General features: G+C 42.2%; 1 protein-coding gene across 19 annotated transcripts in view; it reads right to left on the reverse strand.

The window, feature by feature from the left end:
* Positions 1-18,882, reverse strand: part of ptprf (protein tyrosine phosphatase receptor type F) — a 334,322-nt gene that overhangs the window by 6,927 nt on the left and 308,513 nt on the right. For all 19 annotated transcript variants that reach the window (XM_033028829.1, XM_033028828.1, XM_033028822.1 and 16 more), the window contains 3 exons: positions 15,910-16,088; positions 6,644-6,770; positions 5,899-6,024 (listed from right to left, as the gene is read on the reverse strand). In XM_033028829.1, coding sequence (XP_032884720.1) covers positions 5,899-6,024; positions 6,644-6,770; positions 15,910-16,088 — 432 coding nt within the window. The remainder of the gene's footprint in view (positions 1-5,898; positions 6,025-6,643; positions 6,771-15,909; positions 16,089-18,882) is intronic.

An 18,882-nucleotide genomic window follows, 5' to 3' on the forward strand; every position in this document is an offset into this window, starting at 1 on the left:
ATCCCAGAGTACTTAAGGAAGTAGCCCCAGAAATAGTGGATGCATTAGTGATAATTTTTCAAAACGCTTTAGATTCTGGAGTAATTCCTGAGGATTGGAGGGTAGCTAATGTAACCCCACTTTTTAAAAAGGGAGGGAGCGAGAAAACGGGGAATTACAGACCAGTTAGTCTAACATTGGTAGTGGGGAAACTGCTAAAATCAGTTATTAAAGATGGGATAGCAGCACGTTTGGAAAGTGGTGAAATCATTGGACAAAGTCAGCATGGATTTATGAAAGGTAAATCATGTCTGACGAATCTTATAGAATTTTTCGAGGATGTAACTAGTAGAGTGGATAAGGGAGAACCAGTGGATGTGTTATATCTGGACTTTCAGAAGGCTTTCGATAAGGTCCCACATAAGAGATTAGCATACAAACTTAAAGCACACGGTATTGGGGGTTCAGTATTGATGTGGATAGAGAACTGGCTGGCAGACAGGAAGCAAAGAGTTGGAGTAAACGGGTCCTTTTCACAATGGCAGGCAGTGACTAGTGGGGTACCACAAGGCTCAGTGCTGGGATCCCTGCTATTTACAATATATATTAATGATTTGGACGAGGGAATGGAATCCAACATCTCCAAGTTTGCGGTTGACACGAAGCTTGGGGGCAGTGTTAGCTGTGAGGAGGATGCTAGGAGGCTGCAAGGTGACTTGGATAGGCTGGGTGAGTGGGCAAATGCATGGCAGATGCAGTATAATGTGGATAAATGTGAGGTTATCCACTTTGGTGGCAAAAACAGGAAAGTAGACTATTATCTGAATGGTGGCCGATTAGGAAAAGGGGAGATGCAACGAGACCTGGGTGTCATGGTACACCAGTCATTGAAAGTAGGCATGCAGGTGCAGCAGGCAGTGAAGAAAGTGAATGGTATGTTAGCATTCATAGCAAAAGGATTTGAGTATAGGAGCAGGGAGGTTCTACTGCAGTTGTACAGGGTCTTGGTGAGACCACACCTGGAGTATTGCATACAGTTTTGGTTTCCTAATCTGAGGAAAGACATTCTTGCCATAGAGGGAGTACAGAGAAGGTTCACCAGACTGATTCCTGGGATGTCAGGACTTTCATATGAAGAAAGACTGGGTAGACTCGGCTTGTACTCGCTAGAATTTAGAAGATTGAGGGGGGATCTTATAGAAACTTACAAAATTCTTAAGGGGTTGGACAGGCTAGATGCAGGAAGATTGTTCCCGATGTTGGGGAAGTCCAGAACAAGGGGTCACAGTTTAAGGATAAGGGGGAAATCTTTTAGGACCGAGATGAGGAAAACATTTTTCACACAGAGAGTGGTAAATCTCTGGAATTATCTGCCACAGAAGGTAGTTGAGGCCAGTTCATTGGCTATATTTAAGAGGGAGTTAGATGTGGCCCTTGTGGCTAAAGGGATCAGGGGGTATGGAGAGAAGGCAGGTACAGGATACTGAGTTGGATGATCAGCCATGATCATATTGAATGGCGGTGCAGGCTCGAAGGGCCGAATAGCCTACTCCTGCACCTATTTTCTGTTTCTATGGTATAAACTAGATAGCCAGGGTAATGGAATACAATGCTGAATTGAGGCAGTTGACAGGCTGGAAATTAGCACAGAAGGTGATGAAAGCAAGTTCAGTAGACAGGATAGGTAGGAACAGGGAATCAGGACAGTTGGTTTAAGTTGCATTTACTTCAATGCGAGAGGCCTGACTAAGTCGGATGAAGTCAGGCTGTTGATTGGTACATGTGATTGGGTGTTGTAGCTGCTTACAGAATCTTCGCTATGGCAGAGACTGGCTGCTTAATGTTTCAGGTTAAAGGTTCTACGGTCAAAACAGAAGTGGGGGTAAAAATAGTGTTACTTTATTGATTGAGAATGTCAGGGCAGTAGTCTGAGATTGTATTACTGATGGTTCATTGAATTATGTGAGGTAAGGGAAACAAGTAGAGTACAGCGCAGAAACAGGCCCTTCGGATGGTATTAAACATGAACTTTTTAGTTAAAACTAAACTGGATGTTAGTGGGCAAAGGGACTTCTGGAAAGTTGGATGCTTTTAAAAGTGTGATTGTAATCATGCATGTTCATGTCAGAGCGAAGGGTACGGCATTTGGGAGAAATGAAGCCTGGATGAAAAGAGAAATTGAAGCTCTGGTCAAGAAAAATGAGTGGGCAAGAAGGAGTGGGCAAGCACCAGGTATAGGTAGCTTGGATCAAGTGTATATGTGGAGGAGTTTACGGGACTGAGGAGCACACTTAAGAAGGTTGTTACCGTGCAGAAAAGCGTTAAGGCAAGAGAACTTGGGACACTTAATGGAGATGTCTTGAGGACAGTCCATATTACGGACAAGGAGGTATTGTATGCCCTCAGGCACATGAAGGTAGGTAAATCTCCCAGGCCTGATCAGATACACCTAAGGACGCTGTGGGAAGCTAGAGAAGAAATTGCCTGAGCTCTGGCTGAGATATGTGAATCATCATTAAACACTCGTGAGGTGCCAGATGACTGGAGGGTGGCTAATGTTGTGCCTCTATTTAAGAAGGGCTGCAAGGAAAAGCCTGGGAACTATAGACCAGTGAGCCCAACAACTGTGGTAGGCAAGTTACTGGAGAGCAGTCTGAGGTAAAAGATTTATATGCAATTGGATAGATAGGCTGATTATGGATATCAACATGATTTTGTATGTCTTACAAATTTGATTGTTTTTGAAGGGGTAACCAAAAAGGTTGACAAGGGCAAGGCCGTAGATGTTGTCTACATGGACAGCAAGGCCCTTGATAAGGTTCTGTGTGGTAGGCTGCTGTGGAAGGTTAAATTGCATGGTATCCAGGCTGAGCTTAGCTAACTGGATGCAGAATTGGTCTCATGGAAGGAGGTAGAGGGTGGCTGAAGACTGCAAGCCTGCGAAGAGTGGCGTACCTCAGGGATCGATGCGTCCATTGCTGGTTGTGATCCTCAGAAGAAAATAACATACATTTAGAAAGGAGATGAGGAGAAATGTCTTTAGTCAGAGGTTGTTAATCTGTGGTATTCATTGCCACAGAAGGCTGTGGAGGCCAAGTCAATGGATATTTTTAAGGCGGGGATTGACAGATTCTTGATTAGTAAGGGTGTCAGGGGTTATGGGGAAAAGGCAGAAGAATGAGGTTGAGAGGAAAAGATAGATCAGCCATGATTGAATGGTGGAGTACACTTAATGGGCTGAATGGCCTAATTCTGCTCCTATAGCTTATGAACGTTTGATACATTGCCCTTCATCCATCCAGGATATTGTATATAGAAATTGGGACGTTATGTTAGTTGTACAATATATTGGTGAGGGCACATTTGGAATACTGGTTCAGCTTTGGTCACCCTGGTATAGGACAGATGTTGTTAAGGTGGAAAGAGGGGAGAGATATTTATGAGGATGGTGCCACGACTTCAGGAGCTGAGCTATGGGGAGAGGTTGAGTAGGCTAGGACTTTATTCCTTGGAACACAGGAAGCTGAGGGGTGATCTTATAGGGGTGTATAAAATCATGAGGGTAATAGATGGGGTGAATACACAGAGTTGTTTACTCAGGGCAGGGAAATCAAAACCCTCTGATTTAAGGTGAGAGGGGAAAGGTTTAATACGAACCCGAAGGTCCACATTTTCACTCAAAATGGAATGAGCTGCCAGAATAGGTAACTGAAGCAGGTACTCTAACAGCATTTAAACAACACTTGGATAGGAACATGGATAGGAAATGTTTAGAGGGATATGGGCCAAACACGGGCAAATGGGACTAGTTTAGATGTGGCATCTTGATTGGCATGGACGAGTTGGGCCGAAGGGCCAGTTTCCATGCTGTATGACACTATAAATGGAGACTTATGGATCACAAGTAGGCAGAGGAGATTAGTTTAACTTGGCATCGTGTACAGCACAGACATTGTGGGCCGAAGGGCCTGTTCCTGTGGTGTACTGCTTTATTTTCTATGTTGACTTTTAAGATAATTTCCTCAAATTTTGGAGGAAATCAGATTTTGCAGCTGCTCAAAAGAATGGTATTCTAGTAAAAATGGGAAATAGATTTTGAAGGTCAGTGTATTTATTACAGGCAATACCTCCCTGTAATAAAGTTAAGAGAATTCTAAAGTACGTTGACTACATTTATTTGCATAAATGATATGTGGTTTGTACACAGTTGTGACTCCTTTTAACAATCTATCATAACCGATTGATCAATAACACAAATGACTTTTAAAGTTCTTTCAGCTTCCTCAAATGTCATCTCTGTCAACACGTTGTATCTAGGCAAGATAGCAATTCACTTTTATCCTGGGAAAAGAATAGTAATTTTAGTTTTCTTATCTGTCCTCTCCTATATGAAAATAATTAGATCTCCACGGTATTACATTGCAACTAAGGGCTGATTAAAAACACACTCTGAAGAATATTAGGCGCAAAATAGGTACATGGATACATAGACAATTAGTGCAGTAGTAGGTCATTTGGCCCTTCGAGCCAGCACCGCCATTCAATGTGATCATGGCTGATCACCCACAATCAGTACCCCGTTCCTGCCTTCTCCCCATATCCCTTCATTCCGCTAGCCCTAAGAACTCTATCTAATTCTCCCGCTGCTGAAAGACTCATCCATGCCTTCATCTCCTCCCGACTGGACTATTGCAACTCACTTCTCCTTGGCATCAGCTCCACCTACATCAACCGACTCCAACTGGTCCAGAACGCAGCCGCCCGACTCATCACCCACACCAAATCCTGGCATCACATCACTCCAGTCCTCAAACAACTTCACTGGCTTCCCATCTCCCACCGGATCACCTACAAAATCCTGATCTTCACCTACAAAGCCCTCCACCATCTGGCCCCCCCATATCTCACTGACCTCCTCTCCCTCTACCAACCTTCATGGTCCCTCGGATCCACATCAGCCGGTCTCCTCTCCATCCACAAGTCCAACCTCCGCAGTTTTGGGGACAGAGCCTTCTCCAGGGCAGCTCCCAGGCTCTGGAACTCCCTCCCCCAACTGATCCGCAATTCCGTGTCCCTCACCATCTTCCAGTCCCGCCTCAAAACCCATCTCTTCACCTCTACCTATCCTTAGCCCCACGTCCCCCTCCCTTTTCATCTGTGCACTAATTTGTGTACTAGTCATGTCTCTACTATTTATTTCATTCCCCTTACATGTTTTTCCTCTACCTGCTAAATTTTTGTAAGGTGTCCTTGAGACTCTTGAAAGGCGCCCATAAATAAAATGTATTATTATTATTATTATTCTCTCTTGAATGCATCCAGTGAATTGGTCTCAACTGCCTTCTGAGGCAGATAATTCCATAAATTCACAACCCTCTGGGTGAAAAAGCTTTTCCTCATCTCAGTTCTAAATGGCCTACCCTTATTCTTAAATTGTGACCCCTGGTTCTAGACACCCCAAACATCGGAAACATGTTTCCTGCATCTAGCGTGTCCAATCCCTTAATAATTTTATATATTTCTTTAAGATCCCTTCTCATCCCTCTAAATTCCGGTGAATACAAGCCCAGTCGCTCCATTCTTTCATCATTCGACAGGTCTGCTATTCCGGGAATTAACCTTGTGAACCTAAACTGCACTCGCTCAATAGCAAGAATGTCCTTCCTCAAAATAGGAGACCAAAATTGTACACAAAACTCCAGGTGTGGTCTCACCAGGGCCCTGTATAACTGCAGAAGGACCTCTTTGTTCCTTTACTCAACTCCTCTTGTTATGAAAATAGTCAGTGAATTCCGAAAGTACCATTAAGAGATAATCCATACTCACATAAAACCAATGCTGTTTAATGTGATAGCATCAACTTCATTATTATAGTATATGAGCAAAGGAACATTAAATATGTCTTTAGTTCACACCTACCCTGGCATCTGTTACTTTGAACTCTCGCAGGATATACTGTGGCATGCTATATTCTGCCATTGGATCTACCACAAAGTATTGATACCGGGCAGAACGCTCTGCAGGCCAGTACTGGTGGCACTTTTCCTAGTGAAACAAAAAAAAAGATCAGCAAAATTGAGCACAATGCAAAGGATGCTTCTTCCCTGCAACACCTTTAATGAATTGTTTTCAAACTAGTGGCATTTCACACCTCATTAACTGCTGTTAAAGCTACATTTAACACTGCACATTTTGGCCAGCCCAGTGTGTGTCAGATTCAGTGAAACGTTACACTACTTCGATATCTTTCAAAGATAAACAAATATTTGCAAAAAGGACATAATAAGTAATTTCTGTTTTTATTTGAAATGAAGTATTTAAGAAAGTCATCACATTCACATTGCAGTGAGGTCACAACAACTAGAAACATTCCAACTACTGAGACGATTGGAGCCAAGGCTGTGCAAAAGTTCTGGAGTTCAGCTACAAATAAACGCAATAACTGTAGAAAGTCTACTTGTTTGGCCACATATAATTTCTATCAGTTTTATCACCATTCTTCTAAAGTTTCAAGCTTCCTATATCAGGCATTATATGTTTAAAAGTTATGAGGAGCAAATGAATCTGGTTATCAATCCTGATGGATTGTAAACGTAGTATCCTTTGCTATTAACTATCTCCCTTGATTTAATAGTTGGATATTCAAGTGAGGAGCATGACTTACTCGACCCATTTCTCGTAATTTTGTGAGCATAACTATAATTGTGGAATTATGCTCCCATAGCATACGCCAGAAATCTTCTGTGGTCTCTGCCAGAGGTCCTTGTGTGGCAATGTAGGCCTTCTGTTGCCTGTACAATGAGGAAAAACACCAGTTAAAAACATGCACAATTTTCATATGTTTGCTCCTACTTCAGCATATTATTCCAATTTAGCCCCAGTATAGTTCCAGCTATGTGTCAGAGTGTAACGTAGCTGCTTGTTTTTATGTATTCATTGTTGTAGCTACCAGAAGCACTATGTTCATGCAGGGCCTTGTTTGAAAAATCTCCTCTGCTGTTTCCCAAATGGTAAGCTGATAGTTGCTGAGGATACAAGATTTGTTCCATTATTTCCCGGTAAAGTTTAACACAGATCTAGTTTACAAAATTAACCTAACCGCCGAAAAATGAATCAAGCTACATTTTCAAGTTACAAAAGCAGTTAATGGAAGTGTCCAGGACAGTCAATAATACATTCGAGGAGGTGATTAAAGTCTTAAGGCATATGAAGGTGGATGAATCTCCTGGGCCTGATCAGATATATCCAAGGACACTGGGAAACTAGAGAAGAAATTATGGGCGCCCTGGCTAAATTAATCGAATCATCATTAGATACTAGAGGGTGTCTAATGTGATGCCTCCATTTAAGAAGGGCTGCAAGGAAAAGCCTGGGAACTATAAACCAGTGAGTCTAATGCATGTGGTAGGTTAGTTACTGGAGAGTATTCTGAGGGATAAGATATGCATTTGGATAGATAAGGACTAATTAGGGAGAGTCAGAGTGGTTTTGTACATGGGAGACATTTCTGTAGACGTTGTCTATATGGAGTTCAGCAAGGCATTTGATAAGATCCGCATGGTAGGCTGCCCTGGAAGGTTATATCTCATGGGATCCTTGGAGAGCTAGCCGATTGGAATTGGCTTTATGGAAGGTAGCAGACGGTGATGGTGGAAGGTTGTTTTTTGACTGGAGGCCTGTGACTAGTATTGTGCCTCAGGGATCAATGCTGGGCCCTTTGCTGTTTGTGGTTTATATCAACGATCTGGATGAGAATGTACAAGGCAAGATTAAAACATTTGCAGCCGACACGAAAGTAAGTGACATCATAGATAGCAAAGATGGTTATCAAAAGTTGCAGCAGGATCTTATTGGGCAGGTGGGCTGAAGAATGATTAATGGAGTTTAATACAGATAAGTAAGAGGTGTTGCATTTTGGGAAGCCAAACCAGGGTCGGACCTTCACAGTGAATGGCACGACTCTGGGGAGTGTTGTTGAGCAGAGGGATCTAGGAGTGCAGGTACACAGTTCCTTGAAAGTGGCGTCACAGTTAGATAGTGTGGTCAAGAATGCTTTTGTGAACATTGGGGTTCATTAATCAGAGTATTGAGTAAAGAAGTTGGGATGTGTAAGAAGGTTCTGCAGATGCTGGTTTAAACCGAAGTTAGACATAAAAAGCTGGAGTAACTTAGCGGGACAGGCATCATCTCTGGAGGAAAGGAATGGGTGATGTTTTGGGTTGAGACCCTTCTTCAGACTGGTTAGGGATAAGGGAAACAAGAGATATAGATGGTGATGTGGAGAGATAAAGAACAATGAATGAAAGATATGCAAAAAAGTAACGATGATAAAGGGAACAGGACATTGTGAGCTGTTTGGTACACAAAATTGCTGGGGAAACTCAGCAGGTGCAGCAGCATCTATGGAGCGAAGGAAATAGGCGACGTTTCGGGCCGAAACCCTTCTTCAGACTTTGTTGGGTGAAAATGAGAAGCTAGTGCAGCGGGTCGGGGAGGGATAGAGAGAGAGGGAATGCCGGGGCTACCTGAAGTGAGAGCAATTAATATTCATACCACTGGGCTGTAAGCTGCCCAAGCGAAATATAAGATGCTGTTCGTCCAATTTGCGTTTAGCCTCACTCTGACAATGGAGACCGAAGACAGAAAGTTCTGTGTAGGTATGGGAAGGAATGGGAATAAACGTATCCAGCAACCGGGAGGTCAGGAAGGTCAGGGAGGTTCAGGCGGGGTGAGTGAAGGTGGTCCGCAAAACGATCGCCCAGTCTGCGTTTGGTCTGGGCGATCGTTTTGCGGACCACCTTCACTGGGGAGGGGGTGGTTTGTGTTGGAAGGGATGAGTTAACCAGGGAGTTGCGGAGGGAACGGTCTCTGCAGAAGGCGGAAAGAGGTGGAGATGGAAAAATGTGACTAGTGGTGGGATCCCGTTGGAGGTGGCGGAAATTTCAGAGGATTATGTGTTGTATGCGATGGCTGATGGGGTGGAAGACTAGAGGGACTCTATCTCTAGTTGTGACTCGGGGGAGGGCGGAGCTGAGCAGTACCGAGGAGACACGAGTGGGGGCCTCATCTATGATGGGAGAGGGGAACCCCTGTTCCCTAAAGAATGAGGACATCTCGGATGTCCTAGTATGGCACACCTCATCTTGGGCGCAGATGTGGCGTAGATGGAGGAATTGGAAGTAGGGGATAATCTTTGCAGGAAAGAAGTTGGGATGTTATGTTACAATTATACAAGACATTGGTGAGGCCGCATTTGAAGTATTGCATTCAGTTTTGGTCACCCTTTCATCAAAGTCAAAGTCAAAGCCAAATTTATTTGTCACTTGCACCCGAGGGTGCAGTGAAATGAATTTATAGGAAATGAATAGGAAATAAAATGAATAGGAAAGATGTTGTTAAATTGGAAATGGTGCAGTGAAGATTTGCGAGAATGTTGCCAGGACTGGAGTGCCTGAAATATAGGGTAGGACTTTATTCCTCATGCGCAGGAGGAAGTGGGGTGATCTTATAGAGTTGTATCAGATCATGAGAGGAAAAAATAAGGTAAATGCACAGAGTCTTTTACCCAGAGTAGGGGAATCAAGAACCAGATGTAAGTTTTTCACACAAAGGGTAGTGGGTATATGGAACAAGCTACCAGAGGAGGTCGTTGAAGCAGGTACTATCACAACATCTAAAATACATTTGGACAGGTACATGGTTAGGAAAGGTTTAGAAAGATAACGGCCAAATGCAGGCAGGTGGGACTAGTATAGATGGGGCCTCTTGGTTGGCATGGACAAGTTGACCGAAAGGCCTGTTTCCATGCTGTATGACTATAACTCTAAATGAGAAGGCACCTCTTGTTTCCACTGCAACCACCGAGCAGATTGCTCAGAAGCATTGACAGGCTTTGCTCATAATATTTTAGATTAAAATGCTCTTAACCTGTTCAATGCCACCCCCGGGTGTACTCAGGTCAGAGTATACAAGTGAAAAAACCATTATGTCAGTGAACAGGTTAATGTAGCATTTAATGCATACTGCACGATTTTTCAAAATATATCCCTATTAATCTAAAACTGCTCAGAATTTTACCACAAATCTGGTAGTAATCATATTCGTGTTTAATTGACATCAGATCTAAAGTTGCCTCATTGGTATGAACTTCATCATCTCTGCCTATTGTGAAGTAATTTTACACATCTGTGCAAATCACTGTTTACCATTTAATACATCTCCTAGGTAATTTCTCATGGATCGTCAGGCTGTTATCTGTTCTTTCTATATCTCACTATCTCAAGAGCCGAATTATTTCTTCACTTTGTAGCTAAAACTGAGTACATTTTTTCAGGATCTTATCTGCCCAAGGCATATTAACATTTGAACGTGACTTCCTTTGATCTGTATGCTTTTACTCCTGCAACACAGTTTAGTTTTCACTTTGCTCTCCTTATCAATGTTCTGCATTGGTTAGAATGTAATTTCATTGACCAAAGTATGTGTGTGCCTTTGTAGAACAGTCATCATTTTATCCACTTACAATTCTTAACCCCAATTCCCGTATAATTCCCAAGGTTATTTCTCTCATTCAACCCATTTTTCAAATTTGGTGTCCTATGTAAATTAGATCAATGTACTGAATTTGATGCCATAGAAGTAAATGAAAAACAAATAGGACATCAGGAATTGACTATGGTGATCTGTGCTCAGCACTTTAAATACAAATCTGACTGGACTTGAGAGTTTGTGACATTTGCAAGATTTCATATTAGTTCCCAAATTTTATCCACAATTCATCTTGAGATCTTAAATGTAATCTTGAGATTTACATCTTAGAAGTCAAGGTACGGGATCATAACAATTTACACTTTTCCCGTGAGAAACTGTTTTCCCAATCATGCAAGACGGTCAGAAAAGGATAGCATGCTGAAAGAAAGTTTTATTGGTTGAAGTTCACGTACGATTCCACCAGAGGGAGGCAGAACTCCACAAAATGCACTTGTATCTGCCCAACCTCCACTTTAGCAAACATTCTCTTTGTTAATCATCTGTAATTATCTGCTTTATTAAATAGGTACTTCAAATTATCATAACATGTCTTTATATAATCTAAATAATTTTAAAAGTTATGACACGCCTTATCTATATTACTTATATTACTAAAAGTAAGTCTGTTCTTGACCGGTTTTGGCGATCTGTGCTGCGATTTCCGAGAGAACGCCGCCACCTACGGCCGTCATTTTTGGCCACCTCGCTCAGAGCCCCCCTCCGCCGCATGTGTGCCGAGGATTTTTCCAGTCGGTGAAAAATGAGAGAGATATTAATGATTTTACAAAATTCCCCATTCTCTCTGCTGCCCCCGCTGGCGGCAGGGGGGATGGACTATAAAACCAGGAAGTGGTGTGCCTCAATTAGTCTGCAAGCTGGAGGAAGGCAGAGGGTCACGTTTCTCTGAGCTGTGAATAACATTGAACACATGTCCACACAACTGTGAGTAAGTACCCTTAATGTGGTTTGAAAATGAAAATATGGTTAAAGTAAAAAAGCACTGCCTGCAAATGGTTGTTTGGGGGGTTTGGGTTGAAATAAAAAGGCACTCTCTCTTCCCCCCCCTTTCCTCTCCCCCCCCTCTCCTCTCCCCCCCACCCCTTCTCCTCCCCCCCCCCTCTCCTCTCCCCCCTCTCCTTCTTCTCCCCCTCTCCTCTCCACTCCCCCCTTCTCTCTCCCCTCTTTTTCTCCCCCTCCTCCCCTCCCCCACCATCCCTCCCCTAAACCCCCCTCCCCTCCACACACCCCTCCACCCCCCTCCCCACCTCTCCCCCTCCCCTCACCCCCTCTCAGCACACCCCATCACTCCCCCCTCTCCTCTCCCCTCTTTTTCTCCCACTCCTCCCCTCCCCCACCGTCCCTCCCCTAAACCCCCCTCCCCTCCACACACCCCTACCCCCTTCCCTCCACCCTCCCTGCTCCCCACCTCTCCCTCTCTCTCTCCTCCCCTCCACCCCCACTTTTCCCCTCTCACCCACCCTCCCTCTTCTCCTCCTCGCCACCCCCTCTCCCTCTTGCCCCTCTCTCTGTGTCTCTGCGTCAGTAGATAGGGTGGTTATGGGGTAAAAGGAGCAAATTAATAATATTAATATAATATCAAGGGGGGTAATTAGCGTGAGTGTGGGGGGTAGTTAGTGTGTGTGACGCTGCATGCCGCCTCCCCCCCCACAACCGCACGTTGGGGGAACAGACCCAACGGGTCTGCACTTGGTCTAGTATGTATTAAAGTTTCAGCAGACAGGTATCAAAGTAGTTACAAATAGAAATTAAAATTAATTTCAAACTATTTTGCATTTGGGATCTAAAACTTCACTATTTATACTTAATTATATCATTTAGTGTGTCCTTTACAAATGACCAGGTAATTTGTTAATCCAAAGCATCTGGGGAAAAATACCACATTGTGGCAGAGTGTTAGAATACAAGCTGGTGGTAAAAATATATATGTATCAAGCAGTGAGGCATCTCGTGTATAACTCTCAGTTGTCATGTTTTCTTTGTCAAACTACCTGCCCATAAATAACACTTGGTTGACAGCTTCTTCTAATTTATTGTATTGTACACTCCTGAGATTTTGCAAATGTGTAAACATTCCTCGTATAACAGTGTTGATCCCCATAGAACTGGGCTTGTTACATAAGTAGAACCAACATATTAAACGTAGTCTGAACAATATATATATTGCACAATATTTCTGCATTATTTGAGTCAGGTTTCATAGGTTCCTAACAATTTACACTAACTGTAAAGGTAAATAAATGTAAGTTGCATCTCTGTGGAGCCAGAATGTTCAAAATAGACACAATTATAAAGCATCTTGGGTACAAAAGTGCCTTACAACCATTTACATACTTTTTTGAAGTACTATCATGATGCAAGAAACGCAGAAGCAAATTTAGGAAAGGTAAGGTCCAAAAACAGCAATATAATAAAGAACAGGTCATTAATTTAATGATGTTGATTCCAAAACAAATTTTGGCCTGACACCATGCCTTCTTTATAAACGGTGTTATTGGGTCATTAGCATGCATCAGAAATTACTAATGGGCCCTTTGTACATCGTGTCATCAGTGAAGGAGGACTTGAGCCCTCAACCTTCTAACAAAGATGCGAGCATGCTACCAATCCGAATACACCAGAGCATATCCTGTTTTGGATAACTTATATGAACACTGAATTCTTCAATTTTAGGTAGCCTCTCTCTCTCTCTCTAAGCCCCCCCCCCCCTCCCTGTGGCCCACCTGGTGCGCATCCAATTATTCCATTATCCCGCACCCTTCCCCATCACCTATCCCGTTTCACCTATTTCTCTTACTTTAACTCTAAATTTCACCCTTCTTCCCTCTTTATCCTACATCCTAGTGTTGCCTTTCTTCTCTTGCCTTTTCCAACCCATTTGCCATTCAAAATCCCCCTTGCCTGTGTCACATGCCAGGCATTGCCCTGCCCCACCTCTTTTCCAGCTTTCTACCACTCTCCCCCCATTACAATCAATCTGAAGAAGGGCCCCGACCCGAAAAGCTGCCGATCCATGTCCTCCACAGATGCTGCCAGACCAGCTGACTTACGGCACCATTTTGTGTTCTACATAAGATTCCAACATCTGCAGTTGCTTGTGTCTTCCCTGCTGTAACCTTGCAATAGACAATACCAGATAGTCTCCCCAGAAATCTGAGAAAAGTCTATAAATTCTTGCGTGACATGGATAATAGGTTGCATGGTAGAAAATGTCATCTTGCCAAGATATATTCAAAATTAAGCTTGAGAGATTTTTGGACAGTAATAAAATGACACAATGTGGGGGATCGAGGATGGATGCGCATAAAACTGTTCAGTTAATACATACAGACTGACTATATGACATTTAGTCTAAAGGGTATGGACGAGCAGTGGGATCAAGAGTATACACGCATCAATCTGTAAAAGTGGAGTTGGAGGAATGGTTAAACAAGTATATGGGATCCTGGTAATCCTAAAAAGAGGTCAAAAGCAAGGAAGTTATGTTCAAATTGTTTAAAACACTAGTTTGGCTGGAACTGGAATATTGCATCCAGATCAATTGATGCAAGGAAGAATGTTGGGGCCCCTAGAGAAAGTGCGCAAGGATTACTAGCACAATTCCAGTTGAGGGTTTTCAGCTACACTATTACATTGGAGTTCCGCAGGGGTCGGTGCTGGGGCCGCTACTCTTCACGCTATATATTGAGGGGATTAAAGGCTTTGTGGCCAACTTTGCGGATTATACGAAAATAGGTGGAAGGGCAGGTAGTGTAGAGACTCTGCACTGCAGAAGGACTTGGACAGGTTGAGAGAGTGGGCAGAGAAGTGGCAGATGGAATATAGCGTAGCAAAGTGTTGAGCCATGGATTTTGGTAGTAGGAATAAAGGCGTAGACTATTTTGTAAATGGGGAGTGAATCCAGAAATCGGAGATGCAAAGGGATTTGGAAGTGCTGGTGCAGGATTCCCAAAAGGTTAATCTGCAAGTCGAATTGGTAGTAAAGAAAGCAAACTCAATACCAGCATTTATTTCAAGAGGGCTTGTATTCAAAAACAGGGATGTAATGCTGAGGCTCTTTAAGGCGCTGGTAAAGCCGCATTTGGAATATTGTGAGCAATTCTGGGCACCATATCTGAGGAAGGATGTGCTGGCTCTGGAGCGGGTCCAGAGGAGGTTTACAAGAATGATCCCACGAATGAGTAGGTTAACCTATGATGAGCGTTTGTCAGCACTGGGCCTGTACTCGTTAGAGTTGAGAAGAATGAGGGGGTACCTCATTGAAACATACAGAATAGTGAAACGCTTGGATACAGTGGATCTGGAGAGGATATTTCCACTGGTGGGAGTCTAGGACTAGAGGTCATAGCCTCAAAATTAAAGGTTGTTCTTTTAGGAAGGAGATGAGGAGACATTTCTTTAGTCAGACGGTGGTGAATCTGTGGAATTCTTTGCCACAGAAGGCTGTAAAGGCCAAGTCAGTGGTTATTTTTAAGGAGAGATGGATTTATTTTTGATAGTACGGGTGTCAGAGGTTATGGGGAGAAGGCAGGAGAATGGGGTTAGGAAGGAGAGATAGATCAGCCATGATTGAATGGCGGAGTAGACTTGATGGGCCGAATGGCCTAATTCTTTCCGATAACATGAGCTTATGACCTTTTGTCAAAACTTAGGTTGGAGTCTGAGGAAGAAAGATGGAGAGGACATGTGTTAGATCCTGATGGCTTTAGATAGGGTAAATAGAAGGAAATTGTTTCATTAGCAAATGACTCAGGAGACATCAATTCCATGTTTTGGGTGGAACTATTTTTCACACAAATATTAAATGTGATCCTGCACTCACTGTCAGTATATGATGGAGACACTTAATCAGAGCTTCAAAAGGGAATTGTACTTGTGGGAAAATAATTGCAAGGCCATGGGGAATGAGATTGACAGGGTTGCTCTACAGTAAGCAGTCATGGACTTCATGAATTGAATGGTTTCCTGTGAGCAATGATTCTTTCATTCTGCTTAAGGTACAGGGTATGCTATGATTTTATTGAATAGTACAGGGTATTGCGAGGCAAGAGTCCGTATACTCTACCTCTTTTCTGTGTGCTTGTGATGTAAACAATCATTTAGTATGATTCAAAGAAAAATGAGTTTTACCCAAATATTCTGGGCTAAATTTATCCTTTAATCAATAGCATTGAAACAGATTTTTGATCTTATTTTAGCTCAAATTGTGCGTCTAACCCCACAGTTGTCTGTAGTAATTCCGTCTTTTACACTGGTAGCTGTATTTCAAAGTATTTTAAGGCTGCAGAACACTGACATACTACTCTCTTTCTTACAAGAGTGAAGACAACAGAAAACAATGAACCACTGGGTTAGTTACAACTTTGCAAGGGAATATAATACCTGTATCCATCAATGAAGCTGGCATTAATGTAATCAGAGCCCTCAACACCTCGGATTGGTTGTAAGCAGACTCGAGTGGACTCGTATGGCATGATGTTCACAAGACGGTTTTTAAACTTGTTACATGTGAGATTGGCACTGATAAATCGTGAGGTATGTGCTTTGGAGTTTGCCAGGCGCTGCAAAGACAAAACAAAATGGGTTAATCAAACATCTGGAAATGGGTATATAAATGCAAAAGTGGACATGCAGTCTTGCCAGTCTGTGTTAGTGTTTATGCTCCAGCTGAGCTACCAAAGTATTCTTTGTTAAATAAATTTGTTATGTAACAAAGGTATTTAAATGCTCTAATCATTGTCCAGTTGGTAACATTCCTGTCCTTAAGCTAGAATGTTGTGGATTCAAGTGATGGACATAAACAACAGACCTGACTTTCAAGTGCAATATTAAGATACCACTGAGTTGCTGGAGGTGATGCACTTTAGATAAAATGTTAAAACTGTCCTGCCATCTGCACTCTGAGGGACATTAAAAAAATCCCATGGCACTTTTCCAAAGACAGCCAGAGAGTTAACCCCCTGTCCCACTTACGTGTCCTTGGCATGCTAATTATGCGACCTTGAGGTGCGACGGTCCCGCGCGACTTCATGCATCCGCACAGCCGTCTGGAGCACGTGACGTCATTTGAAGATGGACACAAAATGCTGGAGTAACTCAGCGGGACCAGCAGCATCTCTGGAGAGAAGCAATGGGTGATGTTTCGGGTCGAGACCTTTCTTCAATCTGAAAGAAGGGTCTTGACCTGAAAAGCCCCATATAAATGGAAACCCTTTCTTCTTTTCATTATATTAAATGAGATACAGTAAAATTAACCAGAACGACAGAGAATTGCATTCATTTATGTTTTTTTTTTAGATATTGGGGATATAGCTTTCATAAAGCAAGAGTTCTAGAATTTTCAAGTTTTTTTCACAAGCATTTTTATGACCATTATTTCAATGCAAAATATGACTGGTCTAGTTCTTCACTTTGAAACAACTTAACATGTCAATGGCAGGTCTCAAATAAATAGTTAAACAGGCACTTTGATTGCTCAACTGAGGTACCAACATCCATGTCAATTTATAAATGTAAACAAAATGTTGGGAATGCAAAAGCAACCTTGAATCTAGATCTTATACCCAAAAGTATTTGCAATCCCAATGAGTTGCATTTGGCTTCCAAGCATAATTATGCATAAATGGTTATCACCTTGATCTGTAATAGTTCTTTGATATTTGGGTTTGTTTTCAAATGGTCTCTTCACAGGACAGGAGAACACAGAACAGTAGAACACAGGAACAAGTCCTACGGCCCACGATGTCTGTGCCTGTCTTAACCATGATGCATGACCATGATTACATGAATGCAATCCAGAAGTACTTTCCAAACCGCATTCACAAAAGGACTCGACAGTTCCATGGAAAGAATCACTGGGGATTTATGCCTGAACTCCAAATATATATTTTTTCAGGTAACATCACAGGGAAATGTTGCTGTTTGTGAATATATACTGCACACAAACAGGCTGTAATATTTACTACATTTTGTGAACACTTCATTTCAATGACTTGGACTGTCTTAAAAGGGGTACGAAAAGCTCTATACACATGTAACCAGTTCCTTTCTTTTCACTTTGAAGAGGTTATTATATTCTGAAACTGATGTCATGGATTATTCAACTACATTAGATATTTTATGGAAATGCATACTTATGTTGTGAAAAGAGCTATAAAATTGCAAAGATGCAATAAGAATTTACAAACAGTTCTCCTCCACCCTGTCATTATTTACTGCTGGGGACAGAAAAACTATATACAAGCAAGCAAGCAAAGAGGATACTCCCACAAACAGAAGAGGGACTAAAACAATCAGGTTCTGATAGTCACCCCTCTTGGGTCACACCTAAGAGAACGGTCATTACATGCAACTATTTCCAAAATTAACCAAACCTGCAATTACAATATTGATGTGTTCCTTAATGGAGCTTCTCAATAAAGTATTCAAAAGGGAGTCTGAAGAAGGGTTTCGGCCCGAAACGTCGCCTATTTCCTTCGCTCCATAGATGCTGCTGCACCCGCTGAGTTCCTCCAGCAATTTTGTGTACCTTCTCAATAAAGTAATTCCTTTTGTAAAATAGGGACAGGAATAGGACATTTCGCCCTTGACGTTTGGCCACAACTGACATTGTGCACAACCTTTAATACCAGTCCTTTTCCCAGATCCCATAATATTTCTGGTAAATAAGATTTGAATCATAATCAAATATAAAGTTAATTATTTATTTTACATCAACTGTTACCCATTGCAGACTTTTCCTAATAGTTTTATTCATTGCATCTAAAATTATTTTGCACCATAATTCCTGAAAGGCCTATCTCTAATTTTTAAACTCCATCTCCAAGTTCGGGACTCACAACATGATTTAAATGCTATAAATATTTAAAAGGTCAGGCAGCATCTGTGGATAGAGAATATGATCAATGGTGTAGAAATCCCTCACCATTAAGGCAGTTTGCATGTGTGTTTTTAAAAATGATTGCAATATTTTACAGCATGGTTTAAAAAAGCATGGTTGGGGTCTTTTGTGCAATGCCACACTTTTTCAGAAATAGTAACACCACTGAAAGTTTGATTTCTTACAACTGTCTGCATTAAATCACCTATGTTCAATTCCACCAGCATTATTAAAATTATTGGAGAGTGCTTTCAACATTCTCGTGGCTGCACCAGTTGGTCCAGAGGGCAAGAAGCATGTTCTCAGAAATGACGAAAGGAACTAAAAAGACTGATGGACAGTGTACCTTGGAGGAGGGAAGCCCTGCATTCAAAGTAATCTTGGCAGGTGTTAGCCAAGAGGCCTTTGGAATAATATTCCCCAATGTTGAGCAGTGTTGCAAAAATGATGATTTCACAATATTTATAATTAACAGG

This window comes from Amblyraja radiata, chromosome 10 (genome assembly GCF_010909765.2).
Source record: "Amblyraja radiata isolate CabotCenter1 chromosome 10, sAmbRad1.1.pri, whole genome shotgun sequence".
NCBI classification, from domain to species: domain Eukaryota; kingdom Metazoa; phylum Chordata; class Chondrichthyes; order Rajiformes; family Rajidae; genus Amblyraja; species Amblyraja radiata.